The sequence below is a fragment of the Ptychodera flava genome, chromosome 1, assembly GCF_041260155.1.
Source record: "Ptychodera flava strain L36383 chromosome 1, AS_Pfla_20210202, whole genome shotgun sequence".
Lineage (NCBI taxonomy): Eukaryota > Metazoa > Hemichordata > Enteropneusta > Ptychoderidae > Ptychodera > Ptychodera flava.
Window position 1 is genome coordinate 59334932 of NC_091928.1, and position 13964 is coordinate 59348895.

The 13964-nt window shown below is 36.2% G+C and overlaps 1 protein-coding gene across 2 annotated transcripts in view; it reads right to left on the minus strand.

Moving 5' to 3' along the window:
- Positions 1-473: 473 nt before the first annotated feature.
- The window catches only part of LOC139142090 (serine/threonine-protein kinase BRSK2-like), an 82342-nt gene continuing 68851 nt past the window's right edge, over positions 474-13964 (minus strand). The window contains exons 6-17 of one of the 2 annotated variants that reach the window (XR_011554296.1): positions 13378-13446; positions 12595-12741; positions 12336-12370; positions 11962-12013; positions 11280-11392; positions 10718-10818; positions 10200-10350; positions 9471-9731; positions 8903-9026; positions 7437-7611; positions 2539-6620; positions 474-2502 (exon numbers count right to left, since the gene is read on the minus strand). Coding sequence is in view for 1 of the 2 variants with exons in the window: in XM_070711906.1 (XP_070568007.1) it covers positions 6346-6620; positions 7437-7611; positions 8903-9026; positions 9471-9731; positions 10200-10350; positions 10718-10818; positions 11280-11392; positions 11962-12013; positions 12336-12370; positions 12595-12741; positions 13378-13446 (1503 nt within the window). In the remaining variant the exon portion in view is untranslated. Of the gene's footprint in view, positions 6621-7436; positions 7612-8902; positions 9027-9470; positions 9732-10199; positions 10351-10717; positions 10819-11279; positions 11393-11961; positions 12014-12335; positions 12371-12594; positions 12742-13377; positions 13447-13964 lie in introns of both variants that reach the window. The other variant, XM_070711906.1, reaches the window with a different exon arrangement.

Sequence of the window (13964 nt, forward strand, 5' to 3'; positions counted from 1 at the left end):
CAGTGACATTGATGTTGGCAATGGTAGTGACAGTAACGGTGACATTGATTGTGGCAATGGTTGTGATAGTAACATTGACATTTTGATGACAGTGGTTGTGATAGTAACGGGGACATTGATGGTGGCATTGATGGTGGCAATGGTATCGACAGTAACAGTGACATTGGTGGTGGCAATGGTAGTGACAGTAACAGTGACATTGATGTTGGCAATGGTAGTGACAGTAATGGTGACATTGATGTTGGCAACACTAGTCATAGTAATGGTGACAATGGTAGTGACAGTGTTGGTGACAATAATGGTGGCGATGTAGTGACAGTAGCAGTGACATTGATTGTGGCTATTCTACCCTATTTTGGCCAAACTTGCTCAGATTTACAGACCACTGATATACAACATTTTCATCAATGATAGTAAACATGACACAGACTACCAGTGTAAAATGATAGAAAACATGACACAGACTACCAGTGTAAAATCTTGTTACTCCAATTTTTATTCAGATCAGTTCATCTCCATGACAACACTTCATCAGAAAGTGTCCGGGGCACACAAAAATAGTTCTCTGGTTTGAAGGATTGTGACACTGTTTTCACAGCAAAGTGATAGTTAAAGGTCTGCAGGGCAGTGTCAGCTCTCAGAAAAGTACAAAACTTTCAACAATTGATAAGAAAATAATAATAAATTAAGACAAGTTGAACAGAAATCATTGTCACTGACACAGAACACTGATGTGAAGACCTTGGAAATGACAAATTCATTAACTACCTTTCAATTACACTCTCTTAAAATAACTATGTTTTTGTATTTGCATGTGATATTTTTAAAATTTGTACATGAACAGTCTGAGCTTTGTTTTCACTAGTTGTCACGGGTACATTTCCAAGTAGCTGATACCAAAAGTTATACATTAGTAGAGGAATTGATTGTAGAATGACGTACATAGTTTTTGAAAAGTCTCTGAACAATCATGTGCCTCACAAAATACTTGGCAGCAATGCAGTGCCAACACTCCAACTGTTCACAAGTTTTTATGATTGGATAATTCACATTGTAATGGATTTGTACATCCATGAATGGAACACAAGAGATTATCAGCAGTCTTGATGACTTAAACTTGACATGAAGATGTGTCCTTGGATAAAAATGATATATTTCTCAAGGAAAAGGAAAGTGTTGACAGATGTTTTACTATTTTGGGATTAAAATGTAAAAGTTATGTTTTACTGGAGAACTTTTATACGATTTCTTTCATGGTTTCACTTATTGTGCTCCATCAGATGTTACACTTGTGCACCTCACAATAAGGGTCAAAGGTCAAATGATATGCTACCATAATAATACCTGATTGAATTCCAATCATGCACAACATGACAAAAAGGAAAGTTTAAATTACTGCGTCTGTTCCTCTGAAAGGATCAGTTTTGAGAACTGGTACAATAACTTCAACTAAACTGTGAATTCTATACTGGTACATATGGCACTTACCAAAATATGAGCAAAAAAAATATTGGAGACAAATTACAGAAAGATATGCAGAGCTTTAAAATGCAACTCGTGTTTGCAGCAAGCTTGTAGCAAGACCAGTAGCTGAATACTGTAACACTTTCTATGACATCTCAGAGACCAGTGATAGGAGGATTTTCATGATGCAAGATGCCAGGTACATGAATATTCAACATTGAGAACAAATCATTAGCATAAAATTTGAATACCAAAGTAATGGTAATTTATATAATTTGCATAAATGAATATTAATTCACCTTGCATCGTGCACCGAGGGGAATCTGACTGACTCTTTGCAGTGTGACAGGGAACATTACAAACTCAGCAGGATGTGAAATGTTGGAAGAATTCAATAATGATATGAAAATGAAACAGGGTCTGGGCTGATGTCCAACAATTGAGATTAAATAAAAGTTTAATATGGGCAGAAGTCTGAGAAAAAATGAGAGGGTACAACTCTTAAACCTGTTTTTAGACTTCAATCATGGAAGCTTATTTGCATATGAGTGATTCAAGGGTAGTAGAGTGCGTAGGATGGATGGTACTGATGTAACTTACAGTGAGTTACAGTGATAGTGTTGTTTATGAAGGGAATTGTATCAAAATAGTCAGTTAGTATTTAAGTAACATTTATAAAGTTCAATGAATTAACATAAATAAAATGGCCAGGGTGTCATTTTTGTAAGTACTGATATTAACTGTTTGTTGGCAACACTAATTCACATCCTAGTTAACTTTCCAACTTTCTGATCTGTTTGTCACCAAAGCCTCTTACAAGCCTACAAACAATACTCTGGAATATCTTAATGGGGTTGGGGGTAGTTATCTTCCATCATGTGACCTTTGAATTTAACTGTTAATCGCATTCATGGAGGGTTTTGAGTGTCATCCACAGCTTGATTATTCCTGACTCAATGTAGATACAACAGATACAACACCATTTTGTCAATAACACTAGGAAGACAAACTATCTGTATGAAACCTGTCAGTGTTAGACTGTCATCCCTGGATGCACATTGAAGCAGAAGATACTATTTGTTTTGTTTATGAAAATCACAGCTCTGATTACTGAACGTTTGTTGAATAACTTAATTATATCGACATGAAATTGGAAACAAATGTACATATACACTTGTCCCATTATCATTGTTTATTTGCTGTAACTTTCATGGTTGAAAGTCACTTCAAATGGAACAAATACAGAGAAATGCAGATATCTTCTATCAATCAATCAGACAAACTGATGTCTTCAGTTTGACCAATCAGAAATGCAGATGTCTTCAGTTCAATGAATCAGAAATTAAGATGTCTTACATTCAACCAATCAGAAATGTAGATATTAACAATTGCATCTATCAGCCATGCAGATGTTTACATTTCAACCAATCAGAAATGCAGATGCTTATGTTTCAGCCAATCAGAAATGCCAATAACTTCAATTCAACCAATCAGCAACAGTGGTCTGACTTCTGCTTAATACACAAATTTACCACCGAGGATAGTCAGCCAGTTAGAAAATTGTCACATTTCTGCAAAAATAATTGGTCGTCAGTGACAGAAATTTGGTATTGTCAATACATAAAGACATGAATTTGCATTAAGCTCTGGTGCCCTTTGATTGTCTTAACTTGATAGATAATTCTAGTCCACCTTGTTTTTCTCTAGGGTCTCCAAATTAATCAGAACAGATGCATCTGTAGAATAATATTGGCCTTGATTCACATTTGATGTAAAGTCATAATGGATACAGCTGATGCATACACTGGACCAGGTGTACAGTGTAAGATTGGTTGATGACCAGGTGTACAGCATATGATTGGTTGGATGACCAGGTGTACAGTGTATGATTGGTTGATATACTGTGGTCACAGCCAATCATCATTGACGTGGTCACTGCCACCCTACTGATGATTTTATCATTACATAAGAGACCATGGTTTTACTTCAAAGTGGACACATCACATGAGGGAAAATGGAAAACAAGTTGCCCTGACATGTAACAAATTGTGTCATATACCGTATCTTTGTGTGTACTTGATACTTGTTATCTGTTGATCTGCCAATACAGAGAGCTTGGTATCACAAACACATCTCTCAGCTCAGTTGTCAGTTGGAAATATGGGAACAATGTTTGCTAACAACGTTGGAGGAAATATATTAAGATCTGGAACTATGGATTTCACTGAAATTGCAGCCTTTTTAGTTCTGCTGATGTGCATCATCCTCAGAAGGTTGTATCTGATTGGTTGATTGTCACTATTCATGGTAACTTACGGAGTATATTTGTATTAATTAATTATAACGGTAAAATTCAGCCAACCAATTGGATAACAGCTTCCGAGACGCTGCACATCAGCCCTTTTAGTTTGAAAAACTGGCCTTGGTAATGATCACTGTATTGTGCTGTTTTTTACTTCAAGCAACACGGACGTACATTTTTAAACTTGTCAACTGTATCATCACTTAGCATAAGTGGAGATTAGTTAATTCAAGTTTCCCTACATGTGAAGACTGCAAACTAAACACTTTACTGGTATTCCTAGGTACGTATTCTAACCCTTATCTGAATGACCCCCTAAGTTACTAGTAATTTATACAAAACACAGCCTGGGCCTACCTAACTCACTCAGTCACTTCAAGTTCATTTATTTGGAATAAAATCATAGTTTTTGTGATTAATGCCAGCAAAAGTTCAAGTGTCCGTGACACTTAACAGGCCAACATTTCAAATTAAAACTTTCAGCGTTTTTTAGTCTATTGCACAAGATTTTGTGTTTGTTTACAAGTGAATTTAGAACTCACAACATAAAATAACTTATGGCAACTTTAACAAAATTAATACTATATGCAACTTTTTTGTGGATGCACGCAGGCTGACACTTGTTGTACTTCGTATATCTTTATTAACAATATTCTGAGAGATGTCATGATAAATGCTGGTATTGTCAACTCTTTGCTCTGATTGGGACCAGAATTATCAAAGTCACACAAATCTTTGCCTTACAATGCTTGTGGATTTCAGTGAATTGAACATATGAACATTGCAAGGATAGTGACAGGATAGTGATGGGGTCAGCTGGATTTTGAATGTCGCTGGCTTTACTCAATGTTGATGATGATACCTGATACGCATTGATTTTCTTGTATCACAATACTGAGTCCACTATCTTTAACTTCACTGGAAAACCACTACGTGGCTGATTCAAGTCAAAGAGTCGAGTATTTTAAGGAATGTTATATCTGCCTCAGAGGACAGAACAGAAAGTTTTGAACTTTTACTCAATTCTCAACAGGGAGAGTTTAAAGGATTCATCATCAAGAGTACAAATCACAGGTGACTTTGCAAAGTTTGGCATTAGGCAAACAATTCACTTGTCATGAGATTTACGGATACTTGAAATTCCAGTTGGCTGTTATAGCCAGTGTTAATATGATGGGTAAAAATTGGATTTCTGTTTTTGCACAAAAATAACACTGGAAAACTTCATCTACTCACCTAGCTTCAAAACAAGTGAATAAAAGCAGCAGATCATATAAATAATATTGTAATTTGAGATTGTGAAAGACCATCCTTAAGCTGCATTGTATCTCAACTGTTCTTAGATCCCATCTCCCAACTTTTTGACGATAAATAAAATATATTCTTAACTTAACAATGAACTACGGTGTATCATGGACCTGAAATGTTTTGATGAAGCAATATTGAACTGATGGCTATTCAACTAACAACTACCATCTAAATTTATTTGTTCCTGGTAAGACTTGGTTCTGATTCATGTGTAACTTCCTCAAAAAACTTACTTATATTTTATGAAATATGATGAATCTCAAACTTTCTATGCATGTTTTTAAAAACTATTACAACTTGCATATTTAGTGTCTGTCTGCACTTTTCCTTGAAATCATTGAATTGCTAGAAGCACGGATTATTTCATGAAGTTCAGTTGCAGCCAACATCAGGTAGACATCTCTAACCTATATCCCTGTCAAATTTACCTCATACAAAAATTTAACTGGTTAAAAAAAGATTTTTTGCTCCTATATACAATACTCCCCATGGTATGCATTGGCATGTTCTTGATTCTGTGTTGCCTTGCTGCATGCACAATGACCAATTGCCGGTTACATTCACTCAAAACCAGTTCGAACTGGTTTAAACCGGATCTCTGGACTTAAATTTGACGATTGTACTTCAACAAAAGAGTTTGTCAACTGATTTCTCTCTGAATATACAACTTTTCTCAATAAACTTCATAAATTATTCTGCTAAAACTTGACAAAATAAAGCACAATTTGGAAAAATACACTCTGATTGTAAATACACTATGCACAGGACTAAAAATGAAGTACTGGTTGCACAGTACAATATAAACACAGATCCAACATATACAGATACGCTGTAAAATAACAACTTATAAAGACATATCTCAACATAGTTGTAAAATGCTGACAACAATAAAATTAAATTCAAATTAGTAAAATTGAATAAGTTACATTTGATGTGATGTTGATGCCTACAACTTCATTTGGATTCATTTTTCATGTTGAAAACAATTCTCGCATATCTTACATTTCAAAGCCACCAACGGCTTGAACCACCTAGAGCTGATCTAAACCTGATAAAACCAGTTGAAACTGGTATTCTTATCGTGTCTACCATATTACTCTTTCATATGGGAATTTGAAATCACAAGAATTGTTGATAAAAAAACTGGCTGGTATGATTTTCAGTCTTAGCCACTCCCCTGCTTATTAAATTACTGGCAATCAATAGTTTGCTAAAATATGTAATTCTTTTATCTTGCTATTAAAGTGAACGTTTGAAGCTTGAAATTAACATCATAAATCTGTGCTGGTACCAACGTCTGTAGTCAGTTTATCAGCTTGATTGTCTAGCAAGCTTTGCTTTGGATTAATTTTACAATCCGTGAAGACATCATCGCCTTCACTGTTTGTTGATGGTATTGGTGGTGACACTCCACGCTCTGATCCTGCTGAACTAGTACTGTCGCTGAAACCATCGGTAGCGATACGCGGTGAGATCTCTGCTCCTCTAGCTGTGCTCATCTGTGACTGCAGCAACTCAATAACTCGCTTGAATCGTCTACCCTGACCTGTGAAACCAAGATCAACATTCAAATTAGAATTCAAAGTTAAATCTTAACAGCTTGGCACAGAATGGCAGATGCTATTAATATACACTCTATCATAGAAAGGCTGATCAATTCAATGCTTCAGATAAAAGATCAGATTGAAGACGACAGATCTAGCACACTTCATTACACATCACTTTCATGCTTTACTAAGGCAACATTTTTGTCATGGCTTGTTTTCTCAAACTTTCATCTGTATGTTCCTTCATCTAGATGTTGAATGAGTGTATGACCTAATGATATACACTGATCCTTGAATGTTGTCTCTACAGTCTAATAGTAACTACAGTTAGAACTGCTGTAAAGGAGAGTTTGTGTAGATTATGCAAATCTCAGCCCAGATGGAAGAAACCGACCATTGTGGAAATCTTAAAGTACACTTTCAGAAGTCCAAACATTGAAATGAAAAGCTGTCAGTGGTAATTTCTCTCGAACAATAGCTTCCATTTTTCACAAAACATTGTACATTCGAACCAAATTTTCAGTCAATTTTAAAAGGACATTTCACAGTGCGTGGTGTCTGTATTCTGAACTATGAATCCCTTTGCAACCAGACAGCCATGTTTTTTACCCTTTCACCACAATGGTTTGGTCCAAACCCATGATGAGAGTGGACCTGTTTATACAAGGAAGCAGGGGTGAACAGGTTACAATGGGTTGGTTGTACTTATTGCAAGAAATTAGGGGTGAGAGGATAAACATTTGACTATCAATGATACAAATACCTGCTATTCACTCACTACCAGTACATGGATACTTCTTTCGTTTTCAACTTACCTGATATGAGTAAGAAATTGACAATATGTGCAACATTGCCTTTGCTGGTTTCCCTTTCATGCGGTACAATTTCAATTTGAAATCGTATTGACTTTGTAAACATACTTCCACCAGGTCGTTTGTACTCGGCTTTGAATGCAGTTGGAGAATGCACACTGTGTGTCAAATCAGGTAACTGATAATAGAAAATACAATGGATACTGTGAGTTGTAAACCCTTCACAGGTAAAAACATTCAAATCAGCATCAAAATCAAGTCATTGTATACCCACAGCCAGATCAATTTAGGATTGTCATTTCGTTTTTGTACAGGGTCCAAAAAACTCACACAGAAAAAAAAAGAAAGTCACTTTACATTCAACACCTACTATTCAAGCATGTTAATACATGTATAGTGTCTATATGTTTAAAATATACTTTTATTGCTATCATTTGAATTCTAGCTTGACCAGAATTAACTTATCAACAATGCAATCTACACTTGTCCAGGCTGAGTTGATGTGACTGTGTATCTCAACATGCTTTGAGGAGTAGATCAAGAAATTAGAGTTGACATAATTAACAAAAATTGTGAAAAATTATCATCAAAAGTTATAACTAGTGGCCTTTTGATGTAACCACACGGATCATGCTGGATGACAACCACACGGATCATGCTGGATGACAACCACACGGATCATGCTGGATGACAACCACACGGATCATCAACCACACGGATCATGCTGGATGACAACCACACGGATCATGCTGGATGACAACCACACGGATGATGCTGGATGACAACCACACGGATGATGCTGGATGACAACCACACGGATGATGCTGGATGACAACCACACGGATCATGCTGGATGACAACCACATGGCTCATGCTGGATGACAACCACACGGATCATGCTGGATGACAACCACACGGATCATGCTGGATGACAACCACACGGATCATGCTGGATGACAACCACACGGATCATGCTGGATGACAACCACACGGATCATGCTGGATGACAACCACACGGATCATGCTGGATGACAACCACACGGATCATGCTGGATGACAACCACACGGATCATGCTGGATGACAACCACACGGATCATGCTGGATGACAACCACACGGATCATGCTGGATGACAACCACACGGATCATGCTGGATGACAACCACACGGATCATGCTGGATGACAACCACACGGATCATGCTGGATGACAACCACACGGATCATGCTGGATGACAACCACACGGATCATGCTGGATGACAACCACACGGATCATGCTGGATGACAACCACACGGATCATGCTGGATGACAACCACACGGATCATGCTGGATGACAACCACACGGATCATGCTGGATGACAACCACACGGATCATGTCATCCATGCTGGATGACAACCACACGGATCATGCTGGATGACAAATGTGAAAGTGTTGTTACGTTTTATTTCAAATAGATTTCATATTACTTACCGTTAAGAATGCATGTACTATATCTGCTTTGATAACATTTAATGATTTGTCACGTATTATCATACAGACGCTGTCTTCTCTGTCACCTCCTATAAGACTTCCAAACCAAGATTTCTTTGATAATCTGAAAATGAACACAAAAAGAAAATTGATAATACTATATAAACTTCTAAACACTAGGATTATTGCAAAAAGTGACACTGCTTTATTTAATAAAGTAAAACAAAATGACAACAACATTGAGGTTTAAGAAGACTACACAAACTCTGTGAAGTTTATATATTCAGACACCACTTAAGCGGCTTGCAAAGATTTCAATGAAACTGTGATCTTGCGCTGTTACGAATTTTACATACACTGTGAACAGTTCTTTTCTCATAAGATTTCTGAAAATATCACTGACAGAAAGTAATTTGAATAATGAAAAGGCCTCTTCCTGCAGTGCTACGGTTTTAATATTCTGACCAAGATAATTGTTTTCAGTTTGATCACTATGCTAAATCCCTGTAATAAAACATAATTTGAATAAAACATTTCACTGAAAGGATAAAATTCAAGAAGAACTAACTCAGGAGATGAATCTGGAGTAAGAGAGAGTTCCTCGGCCGGTGTCTGTAACTTCCTTCGATGAAATCTTGGTGATCCCAGAAATGAATTTTTGATTGTAGTGAGTCTAGTTTTCCACTGTGCTTGCTGTGGTCCTGGACTTCCTGGTGGAGTTGATACTGGACTTGAATTCCTGATAGCATGGCCAGCATCAATGGGTCTGGGTGAGTGCTTTGGACTACCAACAGGTGATGGTACTGGGCTATTGGTTAGACTTCGTGATCTGAAAATGAACCCAAACACAAACAAAATCACTTCTACTCTGATGGATGTAACATACCCGTATAAGCTACTTGATTCTAAAGATCTCAATAGATAAACAAGTATACTGGTACTGTGTTAAAGTATTTTTCAGCTTTGCTTTGTCTTCTATCTGGCAATAAACATGTACGATATGTGGCACTATACAAGAATAACACTGATATGAGAACTCACAAACAAATTACAACCTGGATTATTATTGCCATATAACCTCTATTCATGTTTGTTTGCAACATAGGTAACTGTCTCTGAAACCATTCTACCATTTGTCCCCCTCATATGACAGCATTACATGTCACCACATCTGCTCTATAGTGTGTCAGTATTTGGGACATAATATACAATATTTCTGTTAAGGTCTATGTCATGGGATCTGTCAGTGTACCTATCACCATGTCTGCTGTACCATGTATCACAGACACTTTCTTACCCTGATCGTCCCTGAGATATATCAATGGCTCTCCTTGCATGTACAGGTGATCCCTGTGCCGGCGTATAGCCTTGCATCACAGTGTCCAGTGATGACCTTGCTGGTCGTCTCTTGCCCTCAAATGAATCCACTCTCTTCCTTGGTGGGTCACCTACAAATAAAAATTCAGCTATTATTTTTGGTACGATTTTGGTACATAGATGAATTGTTTGGGAACCCTCTTATCATTTTTACTGTTTCCTAATAGGATTTCATAAGCATATCTCCGGGAACCAAAATCAACGATACTGGGAAACCCTGGTAAAATTTACCATGGGTACTGGCATTATCTGAAACACTGCAACAACACTCTCCTTGGAGTCATCAAATCATTTGCATGCTATGCCTCTACACACTTTGTGTTCAAATTCTTCAAATGTATGTGTTACACCCAAACACCTGATGATTTAGTTCTGGTTAGCAAAATTAATCCAATGAAAAAAGCACTGTTACATCAAAAGGAACACAAATAGATCTACCTGAATGACTTCTATGTCTAACTTCTATTTCATCTTCTTGGCTAGGTTTTCTGTGTTTTCGATCTAACAGCAGAAAGTAAACTACCTTTTCTGTGTTGTGTCTGTCAAGAGTAGAGATGTATAAAAATACCAGATGTCGAGGATTAAAATGGTTGTCATTGACATTACAGTATGTATCATCAATGAATTGCTTTATGAATCACCTTGGTTACTGTTTGATAGTGTGTCCTGTCATGAGAAGTATCATCAACTATTTCCACTTGAACATGTGATGTGAATCAGTGTCAGTTTTTCACAAAAGACATCAGAAACTAAAAGTTACAATGAACAACACCTAAATTAGGAACTAATGCTCTATTTATGATTCTGAAGGTAGACGCATTCTGTACACAGCTGCTGCTTTTTTATTAAAAAGGCTGCATACACATGAAAAAAAATGTGACTTTGTATCAAAGTTTGACAGGAAAATGGCAAATGACTAGAAAAACAAACGAATGCCAAGTTCAAAAATAATTATTCATGACAATGCACAACAACAACCGTGATGAAAAAGTGTACTTACTTTGGGTTAAGAAGCTCTGAAACCAATTTTTCTTTGTCTTTAAAACAACCTAGAGAGTTCATACTTGCAAGAACATCTCTGTCTAGCTCTGATTGAGTTGGAATTATATGTGTCTGTAAATTTACAAAATAATGGAGTATAAATTGATAGTGCTTATCTACTACTTGAAAGTATGTATCATCTGATACGTAAAAGAAGTTACAATGTCAGCTAGATGACATTTCGATGTTCTAGTAAAAACCATTGGACTTTTTGAAGAGCGCCCTCTTGCATATAATCTATACACTACTTTTGTTTTTCTATGATGACGAAGCTATCCACAATTAGTAGTTCAATTACATTTAGAGTTGGTGGTACTTTATGACACAGAAAGAGAAGGTAAAACTGCAACAACATTAAACCTACATGTATTGCTACATTGCAAAGGACATTTCCAGTGACTTCACTAAGGGCAAAGTGAATTCTTCTTGTCATACAGCTATTATTTGTAATATTATTAGCATATTACTCAAAAAATTGTTGTGTCAGTAAGGCTAGTAGTTTGCATTGGAACACTCTCTGAGAAGGAAAACAAGACAATGTATTTGTTTTATAGAACAAATAAAATTTTATACAAAGGAGCAGCCATTGTGTCTTTAAAATTGTCTCCCAATGAAAATTAGAAGCAGTGATGAAATCTTACCTGTACAACTTGTGTCATTGGTAACATCAACTCAATGTCACCCTTCACACCCCTACAATGACAATGAGATAAACCAACATGTCAGTGAAAACCTGTCTCTGACTTAAAAAACAGAGAACCACTCCCAGAATGCATAGGGTGGCCATCAATACACACCATACTTATGACACAAGATTGACAATGAAACAATGTACAAACAAAATGACTATTCCTTGACTTTGATATTCTCTCACTTATTTGCATTCCCACATATGGCAAATTCATGTTCTACAGATGATCTGCATTCCCACACATGGCAAATTCATGTTCTACAGATACTGATGTCCTTTTCAAGTTTCTACTTCATCACTATTAAGTCAATACTGAGTACTTACGCTACAAACCATGGATGCTTTGTAATTTGTTCAATCTGAAAAACACAAAGAAAAACAAAATCTTTTTAATGATTCAAATTAAACTACAATATTTCTTAGTTTCTGAACATACATAAAAGATACAGAATGAAATAAAAGTTTACATTCCAAAAGTTTTGATCAGATTCAAATGTCAAGTATATTCAGAAAACATAAATCAGCACAGATCTGTGTAATTCAATGTATCTTTAGACTCCACAATAAGAACTGATATACTCACTGTGAATCTCTTGCTTGGATTGATTTCAATCAAGCCTCGTAATAAATGCTGACACTCTGGTGGTACAAAATGAGGTATATGGAAAACTCCTCGCTTCACTTTCTCTAGTAAGTTACGTAAATTGTCATCGTCAAAAGGCAAGGCACCCTGGGAAATGAAATGAAATCAAAGTCATTTTTGTCAAATCTGACAACTTGGCATTATATATCTATGATGCTCCATCATCACCAATATATAGGTTTTGTTGTGGCTGCAAAATTATCTAAGATATAAGAAGACATAGCAAGTGAATACACAGACAAGTAACAGGGATTTCATCAAATATCATGGATAAAACTAATCACCCAAAATCCCCATCATTGATTCCTTATAATGATGTCATGCTTTGTATAGTATTTCTCTGGCATTGTTGATCATTTTTCACTATAGAATTATAACAACACTTTGATTTGCCTCTGATTTTCAATATACCGGTATTCCCAATACCTCAGTCTAAAACTGACCTTTTTCACAAAGTTCATTAAAACTGAACCAATCAGATAGTGCTACATTCATTCTCAGTTTGTTAAAATGCTGCAATTATTCCGAGTAAAAATCAAAGAATTATGGCACCTGATGGAATACAAGGGGAAAACTTTAACAAAAAAATGAAAGATGACAAGTATCTGACTGAAAACTGTCATCAAATTGGGAGAATAAAATCCAGTACTTATTTGCCTAACTGTTGGAACTGACCACAGCAGAAATGACCTTTGACCTCTTTCAAATACCAAGCACACTTACCACAAGTAATGCATATAAAATAACTCCTGATGACCAAATATCAGCTCTTCTTCCGTCGTACTTCTCACCCTGGAATGAAAAATGAAATCAATGAAAAAAAATGCAGAAAACTTGAATCAATATTGATATATTGTTGGAATATTGAACAGCCCAAAATCACTTGGCATAAGGTACTTGTACAAGATTGAGCTGACACTGAAATGTGACTACTTTGCTATTGTTTTGATCTCATGAAATATTTCAAATAATTATTTTTATCATGAAATTTAAAGCTTGAAGCAGTTACAGTACACAGTTTCCCTCTGTATATCATTCTTTGCTTGTTGTTGTTTCAGTGTTGGACCTATAGGTATACAGGAAAGTATAAAGTACCAGGGTTTAGATACACCAGTGGCTGCTGTGTTGGGCAGTGCAGTGTGGATGGTTCAGATTTATTTAACGGTACAGTAGTAGATTTGGAATGAATGAAAGCTTATGTTTAAAACAGTCTGATACTTGTTCACCATTTATCTGTATTCTAAATAGGAATTTCTTATTTGAAACAATTGTGAATATCTTGATTCCAAGGGTCATAGAATCCATTCCAT